Source organism: Macaca thibetana, chromosome 16, assembly GCF_024542745.1.
Source record: "Macaca thibetana thibetana isolate TM-01 chromosome 16, ASM2454274v1, whole genome shotgun sequence".
Lineage (NCBI taxonomy): Eukaryota > Metazoa > Chordata > Mammalia > Primates > Cercopithecidae > Macaca > Macaca thibetana.
The window spans coordinates 58,543,481-58,561,966 of record NC_065593.1 but is presented as its reverse complement, the minus strand read 5'-3'; the positions used below and the strand labels follow the sequence as shown (position 1 = coordinate 58,561,966).

General features: G+C 54.6%; 2 protein-coding genes across 7 annotated transcripts in view; both read left to right on the top strand.

Annotated features, from left to right (window-relative positions):
• Positions 1–18,486, top strand: part of NDUFAF8 (NADH:ubiquinone oxidoreductase complex assembly factor 8) — a 269,205-nt gene that overhangs the window by 185,346 nt on the left and 65,373 nt on the right. The window lies entirely within an intron of this gene.
• Positions 14,122–15,985, top strand: PVALEF (parvalbumin like EF-hand containing). The gene is made up of 4 exons (XM_050764101.1): positions 14,122–14,224; positions 14,449–14,584; positions 14,856–14,971; positions 15,832–15,985. The coding sequence occupies exons 1-4, from the start codon at positions 14,122–14,124 to the stop codon at positions 15,876–15,878; spliced, it is 402 nt and encodes a 133-aa protein (XP_050620058.1). The 3' UTR covers positions 15,879–15,985.

The window sequence follows — 18,486 nt, the reverse complement described above, 5'->3', positions numbered from 1 at the left end:
CACTAAGCCATACCCTTTGAAGTGGTGAACCTCATGGCCTGTGATTTATATCTCAATAAAGTTGTTAAAAACAGTAATCAAGGTAGCTAAGATTTGAATACAATGTTTCGTTTTGTTGTATTTTGAGACGGAGTCTCGCTCTGTCGCCCAGGCTGGAGTGCAGTGGCAGGATGTCGGCTCACTGCAAGCTCCGCCTCCCGGGTTCACGCTATTCTCCTGCCTTAGCCTCCTGAGTAGCTGGGACTACAGGCGCCCACCACTAGGCCCAGCTAATTTTTTTGTGTTTTTAGTAGAGACGGGGTTTCACCATGTTGGCCAGGATGGTCTCGATCTCCTGACCTCATGATCCGCCCACCTCAGCGTCCCAAAGTGCTGGGATTACAAGCATGAGCCACCGTGCCCGGTCACAATGTTTTTTAATTTTATCAATTATTATTATTATTTATTTTGAGACAGGGTCTCACTCTGCCACCCAGGCTGGAATGCAGTGGTAAAAACTCCGCCTCCTGGGTTTAAGTGATCCTCCCGCTTCAGCCTCCCGAGTAGCTGGGAGAACAGGCCCCTGACACCATGCCTGGATAATTTTTGTATTTTTTGTGGAGATAGGGTTTTACCGTGTTGCCCAAACTGGTCTCAAACTCCTGAGCTCAGTTGATCCACCCGCCTGGGCCTCCCGAAGTGCTGGGATTACAGGCATTAGCCACCGTGCCTGGCCTTAATTTTATTTTTGAGATGGGGTCTCACTCTGTTGCCCAGGCCGGGCTCCAAATCTTGGGCCTAATGATCCTCCCACCTTGGCCTCCACAGTAGCTGGGATTGCAGGCATGAGCCACCGCACCCAGCTTAATACAACAAAATTAATTTTAGAAATCTATGACAAGCAGCTGGGCGCGGTGGCTCACACCTGTAATCCCAGCACTTTGGGAGGCCAAGGCGGGCAGATCACGAGGTCAGGACTTCGAGACCAGCCTGGCCAACATGGTGAAACCCCGTCTCTAACAAAAATCCAAAAATTAACCGGGTGTGGTGGTGGGCACCTGTAATCCTGGCTACTAGGGAGGCTGAGGCAGGAGAACTGCTTGAAACCAGAAAGTGGAACTTGCAAACTTGCAGTGAGCCAAGATCAAGCCATTGCACTCCAGCCTGGATGAAAAAGTGAAACTCTGTCTCAAAAAAAAAAAAAAAAAAAAGGAAAAGAAATCCACGACAAGCACAATATCCCAGTTTTGAATTAAGGTAAGAGCCGTCTTGGAGCCGGCAGCCCAGAAAGGGCAGTCCTGTTGTCCTGGCACAGGGGCCTTGGACAGCTGTCTATGTCCCCCTCCCAGGTCTTCCCGGCCTGGGGGAACAGTGAAGATCACTTCCTAGGCATTCGGCGCCTTCCCTGCTTTCCACAGGGTCCTCACTGCCTGGGGGTGGATCTCCGTAGGGTTCCCTTCTACAGACTGAGACCTGGAGACTCCGGAAGGGGTCAGCGTGAGGAGTGGGCCTGGGGCAGGGGGAGGACGGGTGGGAAGGAGGGCAAGAAACAGAGAGCAAGGCAGGGCTCTGGGGAGGGGCTGCAGGAGTGTCCCAGGCCTGTCAGAAAAAAAAAAAAAAGGACCACACGGGGGGCTTCAAACCACAGAAAGGGATCCTCTCAGCTCTGGAGGCCAGAAGTCTGGGGTGGAGGTGTGGGTGGGGTCACTCCCTCCAGAGGCTCCAGGGGAAGGTCCTTGCTGCCTCTTCCAGCTGCTGGTGGCCTTAGGCGTTCCTGGGCCTGTGGCTGCACGGCCCCAACCTCAGCCTGCGTCATCACATAGTCGTGTGTGTGTGTGTGTGTGTGTGTGTACATATGTGTCTATGTGTGCATGTATGTCTGTGCATATGTGTAGATGTGTGTGTCTGTGTTGGTGTGTGCATGTGTGTGCATACATGTAGGTGGGTGTTGGCATGTATTTGTGCCTGTGTGTGCATGTGTGTAGTGTGTGCACGTGTGCATATATGTAGGTGTGTGTTGGTTTGTGTGTGCATGTGTGTAGGCATGTGTGTCTGTGTGTTGGTATGTATGCATGTGTGCATGTGTGTGTTGGTTTGTGTGTCTCTGCATATGTGTAGGTACATGTGTCTCTGTGTTGTATGTGTGTGTGCATGTGTGTGTGCATATGTGTAGGTATATCTGTTAGTGTCTGCACATGTGTGCATGTGTAGGTGTGTGTGTTGGTTTGTGTGTGCATGTGTCTGCATATGTGTAGGCATGTGTGGCTCTGTGTTGGTATGTGTGCATGTCTGCATCTGTGCATATGTGTAGGTGTGTGTGTTGGTATGTGCATGTGTATGCATATGTGTAGGTGTGTCTGTTGGTGTGTGTGTGTGCGTGTTTTTGGTTTGTGTCTCTGCATATGTGTAGGCATGTGTGTCTGTGTTGTGTGTGCACGTGTGTGCATATATGTAGGCATGTGTCTGCATGTGTGTGCATATGTGTGCATGTGTATGTGTGTGTTGGTATGTGTGTGCATGTGTGTAGGTGTGTCTGTGTAGGTATGTGTGCATGTGTGTTGGTTTGTGTATGTGTCTGCACATGTGTAGGCATGTGTGTCTCTGTTGGTATGTGTGTGCATGTGTGTGCATATGTGTAGGTGTATGGGTTGGTATGTGTGCATGTGTGTGCATATGTGTAGGTATCTGTGTCTGTGTATGTATGTGTGTACATGTGTCTGTGCATGTGTAGGGGTGTGTGTTGGTGTGTGTGTGCATGTGTGTGTGTTGGTATGTAGATGTGTGTGCATATGTGTAGGTGTGTGTCTGTGCGTGCATGTGTGTCCGTCCTCTCTTCTCCTTATCAGGCCCCAGTCATTGCATTAGGACCCCCTGCTCCAGTCTGGCCTCCTCTTGACTTGATTACAGCTGCAAGGACCCTATTTCCAACTGAGGTGCAGTTCACAGGTATCAGGGTTAGGACTGAACATATTTTGGGGGGATACAATTCAACCCCTGACGGGAACGTAGGGCATGGGAGGGAGGAGTGAGGTAAAGTGGGGAACACCCAGCTGTCAGGACAAGGTCAGCACCTTCCCAAATTATTCCTGCAGACGTCTGAATCCCAATTAGCCAGTTATAACAGCGTTTCTGCAAGCGCAGCTGCTAAATCTGCCTGCTGGGCACCACAGTAGGCACTGCAGAGCCCCAAGGATGCCCCTGCCTGACTGGGCCTCACCCTGCAGTGGGCATCCCCCCATTCTGCCACATGCCCCTCCACCATCTTGGCCCTCTTAGAGGCATCTCTAGGGTGCTTGGGCCCCTCCAGCCCCAGCCCCAGCCCTGTACCCACAGGCACCCTGGAGGGAACAGAGCTGGGTGTTCCTCCAGGCTGAAGCAGCAGGGCCCTCAGGCAGGATGGGCAGCTGGGGCCTCTTGGCCTCCAGCCCTGGCCTCCCCCTTGCTCCGAAGTCATTTCAGGCAGGAAGGTGGCAGGTGCCAACACTGTGGGGGTCAGTGAGACCCGAGCCTCCCCAAGGGGGCAGTGCCTGTCTAGTGCAGGGACAAGGGGCACAACACTGTCCCCCAGAGCTGTGAAGTGGTCCTGTGGCCCTTCCAGGCCAGTGTAGCCCATAGTCGGGGCCAGTGACCTGGGGGCAGGGCTGGAGGCCAGGAGGGGCGGCTCTGAACAGAAATGAAGCTGAAAGAGCTGCCCAGGGGACAGGCTATCTGTCAGTTCAGGGCAGGTGCTGGTTCCAGGAGCTTCAGAGAACCCCACATCTGCCAGCCTGCCCACCCGCCCGGCCAGAGATCCCAGGCCAGGCTCCCCAGGCAGGCCAGGGCAGGTTCACAGCCTGCGCTGCTCACACTACGGATGCTTCCAGACGCTGGTTTCTTTGGGTCTCGTTTTATTAAAAGCATGATTTCCCACTCCACATATTTCCTCTTTTATTGAAAAAATTCACATAATATAAAATGAATCGTCTTAAAGTGAGCAATTCAGTAGCATTTGTATTCACAACGTTGCACCCCCATCTGCGTCCAGAACATTTTCACCATCCCAAGAGGAAACTCCAAGCCCATCAGACAATGCCTGCCCATTCCCTTCTCCTGGGCCCCCACCGCTCTGCGCTCAGTCCCCAGGAACGGGCTCATTCTGGACATTTCATAAAAATGGAATCACACGGTATGCGGGGGCGTCTGCCACGCGTCCCTCAGTGGGATGTTCCTCCCGGGGTTCCTCCTCGCTCTGGCCTGCCGGTGCCACATGCCTTTCTACAGCTGAGTTACATTCCGTTGTGTGGCCGGACCACACTGTGTTTATCCAGCCACACCCTGAGGTCAGGGCTGCTCGCTGGAGACAGACTGCAATGTTATTAGTGTTAGGTGTGGGGTGGGGGCACCCGGGACAGCCCCGCACAGTGGGAAAGCTATAGGGTGAACCCTACGGGGAAGAATATGGCAGGACCATGGACTCTGCCACCTTCTGACCCGCTCATTCCACTACTGTGAACGTAGCCAAGGAAAGGGAGGGGCTTCTTGGACAAAAACACTCACTGCAACGTTATATCTAATGACAAAAAACCCTGAAGCTTCTCCTGGTCCAGCAGCAGACGGCCAGTCAAGAAAGTTGCTGGGGCTGGGTGCGGTGGCTCACGCCTCTAATCCCAGCACTTTGGGAGGTCGAGGCAGGAGGATCACTTACTTGGAGTCAGGAGTTCAAGATCAGCCTGGCCAACATGGTGAAAATACAAAAACTAGCTGGGCGTGGTGTGGTGGTGGACACCTGTAATCCTAGCTACTCGGGAGGCTGAGGCAGGAGAATCGCTTGAACCCGGGAGGCGGAGGTTGCAGTGAGCCGAGACCGCAACATAGCACTCCAGCCTGGGCAACAGAGTGAGACTCCATCTCAAAAAAAAAAAAAAAAGTCACTGGACTGTCAGCTCCCAGGCACAGCACGGAGCCATCTGCCATCGTAACTGCAGAGTTGTGTGACACTGAGAAAGCAGACACCGCGGTGACATCAGCTCTGCGTAAGAATCAGAGGGGCGGACACCCGCACGAAGGGAAACCTGTGGTTTCGGGTGGAGAAGAGGCGGTGTGAGGCCTTCTTCACTGTTGTAATTGGGGTATCAAAAACAAATGCACAGTGAAGCGTCTCCTTCCCGACAGGCCGTGGCTGGGGGAGCTCCTAGCTGATGTATCCCTGTTCTGGTTTCACCCTGGTGGTGACAGCCCTACAAAGGCCCTGCCCAACGAGAGACGCCAGCAAGGAGAGAGGTGCCTGCAAAAGCCACCTGCCTCATAGAGATGCCCTCTCCTTCCAGGGCCCTTATTTTAGGAGCTTCATGAGCCGGGCCCTGGTGTGGCTCCCTGGCCTCTGCAGTGACCCAGAGACAGACAGCTGCTCAGGCCTGGCCACTCACTGGAGGAAGCCAGGTTGTCTGGTGTCTTCTGCTGGCCTCTCAAACACCCTGGCCAGCCTGTATGTCATGGGAGATGCTGCCAGGCCCAGTGGGCCATCTCCATGGGCCCTCGCATTCCTCCCTACAGCCCCCATGAGGCAGTGGGTGGGGTGGAAGCTCATGTTACACAGAGATGCCCCGAGAGAACAGACCATGTGGCTTGTCCAAGCTCACAGCTGGAAAGCCAGGCCTATATCATATCTTGCTCTACAGGAAAGCACTGAGAATTGGACACATTCCAAGAAACACAAAACCTACCAAGACTAAATCCCAAAGAAACAGAAAATCTGAATAGATCTGTAACTAGCAAGGAGATTGAATCAGTGATCAAAAGTTTCCCATCAAAGAAAGGCCCAGGACCTGACAGTTTCACTGGTGAATGCCACCAAACATTTAAAAAAAAAACACCAATTCTTCTCAAACTTTTCCAAAAAGATTGATTTCACCCACTCCTAACTCACTCGATGAGGCCAGCATTACCCTGACACCAAAGCCAAAGAGACTACAAGGAAAGAAAAATACAGGCCAACATCCCTCATGAACACAGATTCAAAAATCCTCAACCAAATGCTGGCAAACTGAATTCAGCAGCATATGGAAAGGATCATACACCATAATCAAGTGGGATTTATTCCTCGAATGCAAGGATAAGCCAACTACAAAATTTGATCAGTGTGATAAACCACACTCACAGAAGAAAGAACAGAAAACACGTGATCATCTCAACTGATGTAGAAAAAGCATTTGACAAAATTCAACACCCTTTCATGATAAAAATGCTCAACAAGCTATGAGTAGAAGGAAACTACCTCAACATGATAAAAACTGTCCATGAAAAGCCCACAGCAAACATCATACTCAGTGGTGAAAGGCTGAAAACTTTTCCTCTAAGATCAAGAACAAGAAAAGCATGTCCACTCTCGCCACTCCTATTCAACACAGTACTGGAGGTTCCAGTCGGACCAAGCAAGAAAAAGAAATAAAAGGCATTCACATTGGAAAGGAAAAAGTAAGGCCGGGTGTGGTGGCTCACGCCTGTAATCCCAGCACCTTGGGAGGCCAAGGTGGGTGGATCACCTGAGGTCAGGAGTTTGAGACCAGCCTGGCCAACATGGTGAAACCCCATCTCTACTAAAAATACAAAAATTAGCTGGGTGTGGTGGCATATGCCTGTAGTCCCAGCTACTCGGGAGGCTGAGACAGGAGTATCTCTTGAACCTGGGAGGCAGAGGTTGCAGTGAACCAAGATCACACCACTGCACTCCAGCCTGAGTGACAGAGCAAGACTTAATCTCAAAATAAAGAAAAAAGAAAAAAGAAAAATGTAAAATTACTCTGTTTACAGATGATATGATGTTATATGTAAGGAATTTTAAATACTCCATAAAAAATCTGTTAGAGCTAATTAATGATATCAGCAAAGTAGCAAGATACAAAGTCAACATCCAAGTATCAGTTGCATTTCTATACACTACCAATGGATAATCTGAAAAGGATTATCCATTTTGCCCAAAAAAGACAAAAACAATTCCATGTATAGTACCATCAAAAAGAATAAAATAATTAGGAATTAACTTAACCAAGGAGGTGAAAGACTTGCACAATGAAAACTACAAAATATTGCTGAAAGAAATTAAAGAACACATAAATAAATAGAAACACAAAAATAAATAGAATTCTATGTTCATGGATTGGAAGATTTAATAGTGTTAAGATGTCAGTACTTCCCAAAGCAATCTACAGAGTCAACACAATCCCTATCTAAATCCCAGTGACTTTTGCAGAAATAGGAAGCCCATCCTAAAATTCATATGGAATCTCAAGAGGCCCAAGATATTCAAAACAATCTTGAAAAAGAAGAACAAAGCTGGACGACTCATAATTCCTGATTTCAAAACTCACTACAAAGCTACATAAATCAAAATGGTATGGTACTCACAGACAGACAGACATATAGACCAATGGAATAGAACAGGGAGCCCAGGGCTGGGCGCGGTGGCTCAAGCCTGTAATCCCAGCACTTTGGGAGGCTGAGATGGGCGGATCACGAGGTCAGGAGATCGAGACCATACTGGCTAACATGGTGAAATCCCATCTCTACTAAAAAAAAAAAAAAAATACAAAAAACTAGCCAGGCATGGTGGTGGGCGCCTATAGTCCCAGCTACTCGGGAGGCTGAGGCAGGAGAATGGCATAAACCCGGGAGACGGTCCAGCCTGGGCAACAGAGTGAGACTCCGTCTCAAAAAAAAAAAAAAAAAAAAAAAAAAAAAAAGAACAGAGAGCCCAGAAATAAACCTTCATATAATATGGTCCAACGATTGTTGACAAGAGTGCCAAGACCATTCAATGGGGAAAAACAGTCTTTCAACAAATCGTGCTGGGAAAACTAGATGTCCACATGCAAAATAATGAAATTGGACCCTTACCTAACACCATATATGAAAATAACTCAAAATGGATCAAAGACCTAAATGTAAAACATGAAACTCTTTTTTTTTTTTTTTTTTTTTTTTTTGAGACGGAGTCTCGCTCTGTCGCCCAGGCTGGAGTGCAGTGGCCAGATCTCAGCTCACTGCAAGCTCCGCCTCCCGGGTTCACGCCATTCTCCTGCCTCAGCCTCCCGAGTAGCTGGGACCACAGGCGCCGCCACCTCGCCCGGCTAATTTTTTGTGTTTTTAGTAGAGACGGGGTTTCGCCGTGTTAGCCAGGATGGTCTCGATCTCCTGACCTTGTGATCTGCCCGTCTCGGCCTCCCAAAGTGCTGGGATTACAGGCTTGAGCCACCGCGCCCGGCCGATGAAACTCTTAAAAGAAAACAGAGCAAAAGCCTCATGACATGGGATTTGACAAGATTTCTTGGATATGACAGCAAAGGCATGGTCAACAAAAGAAAAAAATAGACAACTTTGATTTCATGATAACTAAAAAATCTCGTGGGTCGAAAGAAACTATCAACAGACTAAAAAGGCAACCCAAAGAATGGCAGAAAATATTTGCAAATCATATATCCGAAAATAGATTAATAACCAGAAATTTAGAGAGAATATATGAAGAACTCCTAAAACTTAATCACAAATAAACAAAATTCAGTTCAAAAATGGGCAAAGGACTTGAATAGACATTTATCCAAAGAAGATATCAACTGCCTAACAAGCCCATGAGAAGATGCCTACCATCACTAATCATGAGGCAAATGGAAATCAAAGCTACAACAAGGGCGGGACGCGGTGGCTCATGCTTGTAATGCCAACACTTTGGGAGGCCAAGGTGGGTGGATCACCCGAGGCCAGGAGTTCAGGACCAGCCTGGTCAACATGGTGAAATCCCATCTCCACTAAAAATACAAAAATTAGCCAGGCATGGTGGCACATGCCTGTAATCCCAGCTACTCAGGAGGCTGAGGCAGAAGAATCACTTGAACCCAGAAAGCGGAGGTTGCAGTGAGCCGAGATCATGCCACTGCAATCCAGCCTGGGTGACAGAGCAAATTTCCATCTCGAAAGACAAAAATGAAAACAAAACAAATCACAATGAGATGCCACCTCACACCCCTTAGGATGGCTGCTATTTAAAATAAAAACCCTCAGAGAAGAGAATCACAAGTATTGGTGAGGATGTGGGGCAGTCGGCCCCTGTGCGCTGCCAGTGGGAATGGAAAACAGTGCGGCTGCCATGGAAACACTATGGCAGCTCCTCAAACACTTAAATTAGAACAACCGCATCAGCCAGCAATTCCACTTCTAGTTATCATCCCAAAAGAACTGAAAGCAGGCTCTCAGGGAGACATTTGTACACCCATGTTCATAGCAGCATTATTCACAATTGCCAAAAGGTAGAAGAAAAATCTAGGGTCCATGAACAGACAAATGAATACTCAAAATGTACAATAAATGAGTATCATTCACCATTTTTTTTTTTTTTTGAGACAGAGTCTTCTTTTGTCACCCAGGCTGGAGTGCAGTGGCACAATCTCAGCTCACTGCAACCTCTGCCTCCCGAGTTCTAGCAATTCTGCTGCCTCAGCCTCCCAAGTAGCTGGAACTCCAGGCTCCCACCACCACCCCTGGCTAATTTCTGTATTTTCAGTAGAGACAGGGTTTCACCATGTTGGCCAGGCTGGTCTCAAACTCCTGACCTCAGGTGATCTGCCCACCTCGGCCTCCCAAAGTGCTGGGATTGTGCAGGTGTGAGCCACCGCTCCTGGCTTAAAACTCCATCTCAAAAAAAAAAAAAAAAAAAAGGTGGCCGGGGACGGTGGCTCATGCCTGTAATCCCAGCACTTTGGGAGGCCAAGGTAGGCAGATCACCTGAGGTCAGGAGTTCAAGACCAGCCTGATCAACATGGTGAAACCCCGTCTCTACTAAAAATACAGAAATTAGTCAGGCGTGGCAGCATGCACCTGTAATTCCAGCTACTTGGGAGCCTGAGACAGGAAAATTGCTTGAACCTGGGAGGCGGAGGTTGCAGGGCCGAGATTGTGCTACTGTATCCCAGCCTGGGTGATAGGGTGATAGAGTAAGACACTGTATCAATAATAGCAATTTAAAAAGGGCAACGATGGTAAATTTATGCTATGTGAATTTTATCATGATAAAAAGGCAAACAAGAAAGAAGAAAAGCACTAAGGAAATGGAGGAAAAGGCACCCACCGAGCCTGGACATTCTCCAGCATCAAACGTGTGTTCTGCAGGTGACTTTATCTGCATCGTGTTCGCTTGCATATTCCAAATATTCTGTAATAATCCTAACTGCTTCATCTCATCCAAAAGTTATTACAGATAATATTTCAATCATCCTAATTAAAACAATCACATTCATTTAAAGGCCAAAGTCGGGCAAGAATTTTACTGGCCACTAATTGCTGCTGGGGCCAGGCAGGGCTCAGCCCTTTGGGAAAGTGACCTGGGAGGATCCACCAGTGTCCCCTTCCCTGTCCCGGCCTGGACATCTCCCTGATATCCGACCTGAGGCTCCAGGTGGCCCCGACCTCTATACCCGGCTGGGATGGGCCCTGCAGCCCCGTCGGGGACCACATGGAACCGGGTTCGTCTCCTCAGCTCCTGGGGTCTCTTGAAGAAGGAGGATAATGGAGCCTCCTTCAAGAGGCTGCTGTGGGCCGGGCGCGGTGGCTCACGCCTGTAACCCCAGCACTTTGGGAGGCCAAGGTGGGTGGATCACGAGGTCGGGAGATCGAGACCATCCTGGCTAACACGGTGAAACCCCGTCTCTACTAAAAATACAAAAAATTACCCAGGCGAGGTGGCGGGCACCTGTAGTCCCAGCTACTCGGAGGCTGAGGCAGGAGAATGGCGTGAACCCGGGAGGCGGAGCTTGCAGTGAGCTGAGATCGCGCCACTGCACTCCAGCCTGGGCAACAGAGCGAGACTCCGTCTCAAAAAAAAAAAAAAAAAAAAAAGGCTGCTGTGGCAGTCCGAGACCCCCGGGGCCCTGCCAATGGCAGATGACACTGTTATTACATTCATTGTCACCCATCACATATCATGACTGTCACCTTCATTAGTGGGGACAATATCCTCACACCTCCAAAATGAGCAGGCTACCACGGCCTACGTAAGAGGCCTTGGTGGTCCCGTGGCCTCCAGTAGAAAGCCGGCCCCCCACCCCGGCAGGCAGCACCGTCCCTGGCTTGCTCACAGACCTGCCGTGCCCAGCATGACCACCCTCCCTGGCAGAAGGGGACCGTGCCCCTGGTATATTCAGAGCCAGCCAGGGATCACCCTGGCCCCCAGCAGGGGAGGCACCGTGGTTTGTGAGGAGGACCTGGCCTGGATAAGCTTTGTCCCGTAGGAGCCTGGAGCCTCCCTACTCCCACCAGCCTGCAGGCTGCGCTGTGCCCCTTCCCACCGGCCCAAGCCCCCAGGCTGGGCTGCAGCACCCACTTGGCTGCCCCTTCAAACCCTACTCACGTGCCTGGCCCTGGAGCCTGTTTCCTGCACCAGAGCTGGGTGGACGGGGTCCCCAGCCTCAATCTCCCTGCACCCACGCACCGCCCGCAGCCCCTCCCACCGTGTACAGCCCACTGCACTGGAGGCCTGAGGCCTGGGTTCCAGCCCCGTGACCTTGGGCAGGTCCCTCAGCCCTTCTGACCTCAGGTTTCCAGCTGCTGTCTGCCCAGCTGGCCTCGGTCACCCGCTCACCAGCTCACTGGTGCCCTTTGCTCCTCCCTAACTCAATCCCAGGTTTGGGGAGGCCAGACGCGGTTAAGGGTCAGTCTGCCCAGCCCAGTGTGGACACACCAAGTGCCTGCGAGCCCCTGGGAGCTGCCTGTGCCAGGCTGGAGTGCCAGGGAGGGGCGAGGACAGCTGCAGCCCCAAGATGTAAACAGGCGTGCAGGTATAAAAGCTGGAGCCCCTGGGCCTCTCCGCACCCCCGCCTGACCCACCTTCCCAGAACTCTCAAAAGCAGCCAGGCAGAGGTGAGCCCTGCCAAGGAGGGGTGTGGGTCCCAGGCAGAGGTGAGCCCTGCCAAGGAGGGGTGTGGGTCCCAGGCAGAGGTGAGCCCTGCCAAGGAGGGGTGTGGGTCCCAGGCAGAGGTGAGCCCTGCCAAGGAGGGTTGTGGGTCCCAGGCAGAGGTGAGCCCTGCCAAGGAGGGCTGTGGGTCCCAGGCAGAGGTAAGTCCTGCCAAGGAAGGGTGTGGGTCCCTGGCAGCTGAGGTTATCCGAGCTGGATGGTGGGAACTTGGGGGCCTCCTCTTCATCCACAGGACAAGGGTGGCCCTGGGAGACCCCAGGGAGCCCAGGGGAGGTGGGGAAAGGAAGTGGAAAGAGAAGGAATGACCTTTCCTGCCAGTATCACCACTATGAGCCCCAAGGGGACCCCCGGATGGAAGACAGCTGCACGTGCCTAGTCCTGTGGGGCACATGTGCGTGCACGCGGGTGCTGGCGCCAGCCTCTGTGGGCACGGCTACAAGAGGCGGCTGAGAGCTGGGGCCTCTGCATAGGGAGCTGGACCTGCTCACTCGGCCCCTAGGCCCCCAGGCTCTGAGTGGGGATGGAGATGGGGTGTGGCTGGCAGGGCAGCGGGTCCAAGGCCTCTGGCCCCCAGACTCCAGCAGACACACAGAGCCGGCTCTGGTCCCCGTGCCCTGCCAGAGGGATCCCACTGCCTCCATCACCTGTTCCCCCGAGAGGCCTCTCTCATCTCAGCATCTGCCCTTGGCGACTAGGTGGCAGAGGCTAGTTGCTGTGGGCAGACCACAGCCTCCAAGAATGGAAGGTCCGGAATGGCCCGGGGCGGGGCAACCCAGATGTAGCAATGCTGGGGAGGTGTGTGCTCTGAGGGGTCTTAGCCCAGCCTGGAGGCTACAGGAGCTCCAGCTGTGGAGGGTGGGTAAAGGGAGTGGGGAAAAAGAGGCCTTTTGGCAGGGCCTTTCCCGGCACTGAGGGCAGCCCCCCGAGTCCAGGCAGGGCCTAAGGATAGCTCGTGTGGTGTCCCACAGCCTCCCCCCGCAGGACATCCTGGCTCACTTGGATCCCGTTAAACTGCAGCCCGGGCCGGCGATGCAGGAGCTATAAATAAACCAGCAGTCTGGAGCTCCAGGCCTGCCTCCACCCTGTCTCCAGCCCGGATCCCAGGCTCCCCTGCCTTTGTTGGGGGCACCCCTGAGAGCAGTGGGATTGGGGGTGGTGAACGAGCCCAGCCCAGGGGCGCCCCCAGCGCTCGGCAGATGGGACATTGGTTCCTGGCTCAGCCACGTTTAGCGTGGAATTTGGCCCAGCCCCTCCTCTATAAAGGAGGTGACATTGGGCCTGGGGCCCCAAGTGGGAGGCAGGTGTCCTCTCTTCCAGAACGGGTCCCCCAGATGCCAGGGTTGGAGGAGGGGAACCAGAGTTCCAGCTCTGAATGAAGTGGGGCAGGGCCTGTCCTGAGGGCCTTGGAGGCCCAGGCCTGCCCCACATGCCCGCTCACCACCACCCTGCTGGCTGGGGGAATCAGCCACTGCAGGGGCCTTGGGGGCCCAGCTCCAGCCCCACAGCAGCAGACAAGCCCATTCCCCACCATCTCCCTTCTCTCCTGGCTCTTCGCACAACCCCGTGAAGGGGCAGGTGTCTCCCCATATCACATGGCAGCTGGAGGCACCATGGGTTGGGGAGAAGAACCTGGTCCAAGGGCTGCAGCTGGCACCCCCACACCCCCGGGGCACCAGGGTTGGGTTGCAACCCTTGACCTATGGCCTCTCTATCCAGAGGAGAGCAGAGATGCCTCTGGCCACTGCCCAGCCCCATTCGAGAACACAGGCCGCCCCTCCTGGCAGCAAGAGCGTTCCAGAAGGCTCTACCACCCCGTGAACTTTCAAGAGGGCCAAGAAGCCTGGGACACCTGCTGCCCCTTGCGCTCTGAGATAGCTGCTGTGCTGAGCCCCAGAACCCAACCCCCGCTGGGGACAGCAACCCGAGAGCCCAGCAGGTCACAAGGTGCTGCTGTGGGGGTCACAGGATGGCCCGGCCCCTCCCGCTGGCCCCTCTGCCTGTGCCCAGACCCCCATCTGCCTGGCTGGGATCCCAGCCTGTCTCAGGGGCCCTGCCACGACGCCAACACTATGACACCTGTCATCGTTCCCACTTTACGGCAGGACCCAGCACCACGCGGCATCTACGTCTGCTCTGGCCCAAGCAGCGCCCCCAATCCATGTGTGCACTCCATGAATTGACTCCCTATCCACCCCAGGACCAGGATGGACGAGGACTTCTCCCAGATGAAGAAGATGGCCTTGGCCATGGGCACGTCCCTATCAGACAAGGACACTGAGCTGCTGCCCATGGACATGAGACACCACGGTACAGCCTGCCCCGCCCAGCACAGCCCCCACCCATCCAGCCCAGCTGTGGTCAGGAGACCTCACCCCTTTTTCGGGGCTGATGGGTCCAGGACCCCAGGACCTGCGGCGGGCGGGGACATGGGGGTGCAGGACCTGGCAGCCCCCATCCCAGGGTGGGGTCTTCCCTGGAGGCCTGGCGGGAGTGAGGTTGGCCCCTCCGTGAGCCCAGCCTGGTTGCCCCAGGATCCTACAGCTACCTCAAGTTCTTTGAGCACATGCGCAAGTTCCACGCCTCAGGCCAGCTGGACGAAGCCATCCGAGAGGCCTTCCAGGCCCTGGACAAGGACAGGAGCGGCTTCATTGAGTGGAATGAGATCAAGTAACAGCCGGCGGCCGGGGAGGGGTGGGGCCCAAGCCACCCAGACCACACCAAATGCCCACCTGGCAGACCTGGCTTTCCCCCACCGGGTCCCGGCTAGCCTTGTAGCTGGCAGGGCTGGGCCAGAACCGGCTAGAGGCCCAGGAGGCCCACAGGCCCAGGCTCCTGGCCTGAAGTGTCCTCGCCTACAAAGTGGGGGGTGAACGTCTCGTGAGCCACTGGGCACTGGCTGGAAGCCCGTTGGCACTGACTCGAGCCCCCTCGGCCCCAGGTACATTCTGTCCATCATCCCCAGCAGCGGGCCCACTGCCCCGCTGACAGATGAGGAGGCTGAGGCCATGATCCAGGCGGCGGACACAGACGGGGACGGGAGGATCGACTACGAAGGTGGGGGCAGCACAGCCAGGGTATCCTCAGGACCCTCCTTCCCCTGCTAGGCCACGACCCTTGCCCATGGCCTCACCCTGAGGGCACCAGCACCCAACTCACAGAAGAGGAAATCCAGGCTCAGGGGTCTGGGCTGGGCCGGGAGCCGAGGGGCTCTCCCCTGGGCCAAGGGCCCCACTGCAGAGGGGCGGCCGGGAGGGCTTTGGGAAGGCCAGCTGTGGCGGAGCCAGCGGGTATGGGGTCTCTGGGCTCAGGGATACCATCTTCTGGGGGGCCCACGGTCTTTGAGGCTCTCCATGGCTGCCCTGAGTTCTGGGCCATCTCACTCCCCAGTGGCTGGCCACAGGCCTGGAGGGCAGAGGGCACACGAGGTGGGCTGGGCCTCCAGACACCCCCTGCCCAGCCATGGGCCCTGTCCTCATCTGCCTGGGTCTGGAAACCCCAGCAAACCTGGCTTGTGGGGAGCCACAAGGCTTGGCGAGCAGCCTGGCCCCTCTCAGAACCCAGGGCCCCCAGCTGCTCCGTGCCTCAGTTTCCCCACTAAGAGATGATCATAGGAGGAGCACCTGTTCTCAGAGGGTCTGGTGGAATTCCTGAGAGTCCCTGCAGAGACCCAGGCCACTGCAAGTCCCCAGTCCCCGGCTGGGGTCAACTCATCACGACCAAGCAGCCTGGCCCAGGGCAAACAGCTCCAGCGTGGGGCCCCGGCCAGACAGGCTGGAGGCCTGGTCCCTACCCAAGGGCTTGGGGACTGTGTCGTCCAGGCACACTCCCTCTGCCTCCTTTGAGAGTTAAAGGGCTTACAGGGATTGGGGGACACAAAACAGGGGTACTAACTAGAAATTGGTCTCCTGCTCTAGAATTTTCTGAATTGATCAAAAAGGAGAAAATTCCAAAGAAGAAGTAGCACCATGACCAGCCCTGGCCAGCCGAGGGGTTCTCATGGGGTAACTCAGGGTGACCACACACCTGGGCAGAAGCTGTTGGGTAAGAGGAGGCAGCTGTGAGGGCGGACCCAACTTTTGCCGGAAAATGGAAGAAAAGCAGCATTAAATGAATGACGCAGCCTGGTGTGTCTGCTGGGGGTGCTGGTGTGAACTGGGGTGGGGGCAGGATCAGGGCCATGGGTGACAATGGCTGGGGGACAGGGCCGCCGTGTGAGAGGGGGAAGGAAGACGCCTTCTCCCATCCCCCAGCCCCACCTGGCTGTGGGAAGCCCCCAAGGGCGACCCTGCAGCGAGATTCCGTCCAGCTGGGCCTCCGGTCTGCAGGGTACATGGTGCTCTGTGGGCCCAAACCCCTGAAGAGCCCCTTTCCAATCTGCAATGGGCCTGGCCGGGGCCACACACTCCCAGTTCATACCTGAACGCAGTAGGGGGACACCTGCAGCCCCTGGGCGCCCCGGCCAGGCCGAAGCACCCGGCAGACCCTCTGCCCCCATCTCCTGCCTGCTCAGGCTCCCGGGCGGGGCCCTTCTGTCTCCCGGCTGTGTGTCTCCCTTGATGGTGCTCCTCTCCCCGCTTAGTGCTTCCGGCGGGACCCCAGCCCAGTCCTTGGTCCTCTGTCCCACCCACACTCGCCTACCTGGAGCCCCTCATCTGGTGGCTTAAGGGCCCCTGGCGTGGCAGTTCCCAGCCCTGAGGTCCTGTGAGCAGCAGGAGCCTGGGCCCCCTTGGTGCTATTTGTGGATGTGGGTGTCGGCCTCCAGCTGCTCACTGGCCACACGGGACTCCAGGCCCTCTGGGCTGGTGGCACTGAGGGTCTTGGGAGCCTGAGTCCTGGCTCACCCCAGAAGGGAAGACACCTGCCCATCAGGGGAGCCCTTGCTGGGCCTTACGGTAGCGAGAACAGAGCTGCTCCAGAGGCGAGTGTGGCAATGTCAGGGTCTACTTGTCACGGCAGCAAGAGTGAGGCTGATCCACACGCCATCCTCACGGCCCACCCGCGGGTAACTATAGGCTCCATTGAGAAATACACACAGAGCCCACTGCCCACACCACCCTGGCCACGGTCACTCTTGCCTGGGTAACCACCACAGCCCCATGGTTGGTCTCTCCACCTCTACCCTCTGAAGGTCCTTCCTCAACTTGGTGTCTGGAGGGCTCCCTCTCGGAACCCTCCCAGGGCTTTCCTCTCACACAGGGTGATGCTGGGGGCCTCACGGACTCTGGCTCCCACTGTCCCTCTGACCTAAGACCCCCAGGTCCTGCCCCTCCTGATGCAGCCACGTGGCCCCCCTGCCTCCTCAGCCACCATGCCCTGGGGCCTTTGTGCCTCCAGCCCTCAGCCTGGCACGCCATTCCCTAGACATCCAGCTGCGAGGCAGACTATCTCCTCCTTCGATGCTTTCTGCAAATGTCGCATCCTGAGGTTGTCTTCACCTGGCCTGTTTGATATGTCACTCACCCTCGCCAGCATCCTGTGTCCCCCGGACCAGATCTTTTCCCCAAAGCACTCCCCGTCCCCTAATACACTATGACATCCACGTGTGTATGCGTCTATTATGCGCAAACAGAGCATGGGTGCTAAGATCCAGAGCAGGGGAGCTCCGAGAGGTGAGTGCAGGCGGCACAGGCTGCCCCACTGGGCATCTGCCAGTCAGCAGCGGGACTGAGAGGGCACCGGGCGGCCTCCTGCTGTCCAGGGCCTGTCCGGGAGGAGGGGCTTTGGCTGCAGCTGCGATGGGCTACCCAGTGGGAGTAAGAACAGCAGAGAACCCGACCCGGCCTCACCAACTGGAGGCTGCCCTCACAGTCAGTGCAGAGCCCAGCATCAGCCCCTCTCCTCCCTGCCAGCCAGAGCCACAGTGAGCCCACCAGACAGGGGGCTGGCAAAAGTCAGTCCCAGGCCCAGATCCAGCCCAACACCGGCCAAACCTGGTTTTGAACTGTCCAGGACAGCTTTCGCGCTGTGCTCAAAGAGGCCTTAGAAAGTTTGAAAATAAAGAAGGGGCCGGGTACGGTGGCTCACACCTGTAATCCCAGCACTTTGGGAGGCTGAGGCAGGCGGATCACCTGAGGTCAGGAGTTCAAGACCAGCCTGGCCAATATGGTGAAACCCTGTCTCTGCAGAACGCACATTATTTTTAAATATGTAAAGCATTTACCAAAATTGTCCAAACGCTGGGCCCTAAAGTGAGATGCAATCAAGTTAAAGGACTGAAATAATACGGAACATTCTCTGACCATACAGAAGCTAAGTTAGAAATTTAAAAGAGAAACAAAGCAGCGCAGTTCTAAACAGCCTATGGTTCAAAGGGACCATCCTGCAAATTTGAAAATGGTTTGCACCAAAGAAGAATGAAAATACAACACGTCAACTTGTGGCTGCCGCTCAAACGGTGCCTTGGGGGAAACTCACAGTCTTCGATGCACAGACTCCAAAGGAAAAGGGCCTGGGAATCCATGTTCTAAGTATCCTTCCCAAGAAGTCAGAAAAAGAACAAAAAAGGAAGCTTGCAGGAGGGGCAGAAATAAAGGTGCGCATTGTGAAATATTAAGTTTCCCGCTTTCTTT

Bases quoted from the DNA above. Each gene is read 5' to 3' on its own strand.
- PVALEF (XM_050764101.1), top strand. From the start codon at position 14,122: ATGGACGAGGACTTCTCCCAGATGAAGAAGATGGCCTTGGCCATGGGC. The intron at 14,225-14,448 runs GTACAGCCTGCC...TGGTTGCCCCAG, and splicing joins CATGGACATGAGACACCACG to GATCCTACAGCTACCTCAAG. The intron at 14,585-14,855 runs GTAACAGCCGGC...CCTCGGCCCCAG, and splicing joins ATTGAGTGGAATGAGATCAA to GTACATTCTGTCCATCATCC.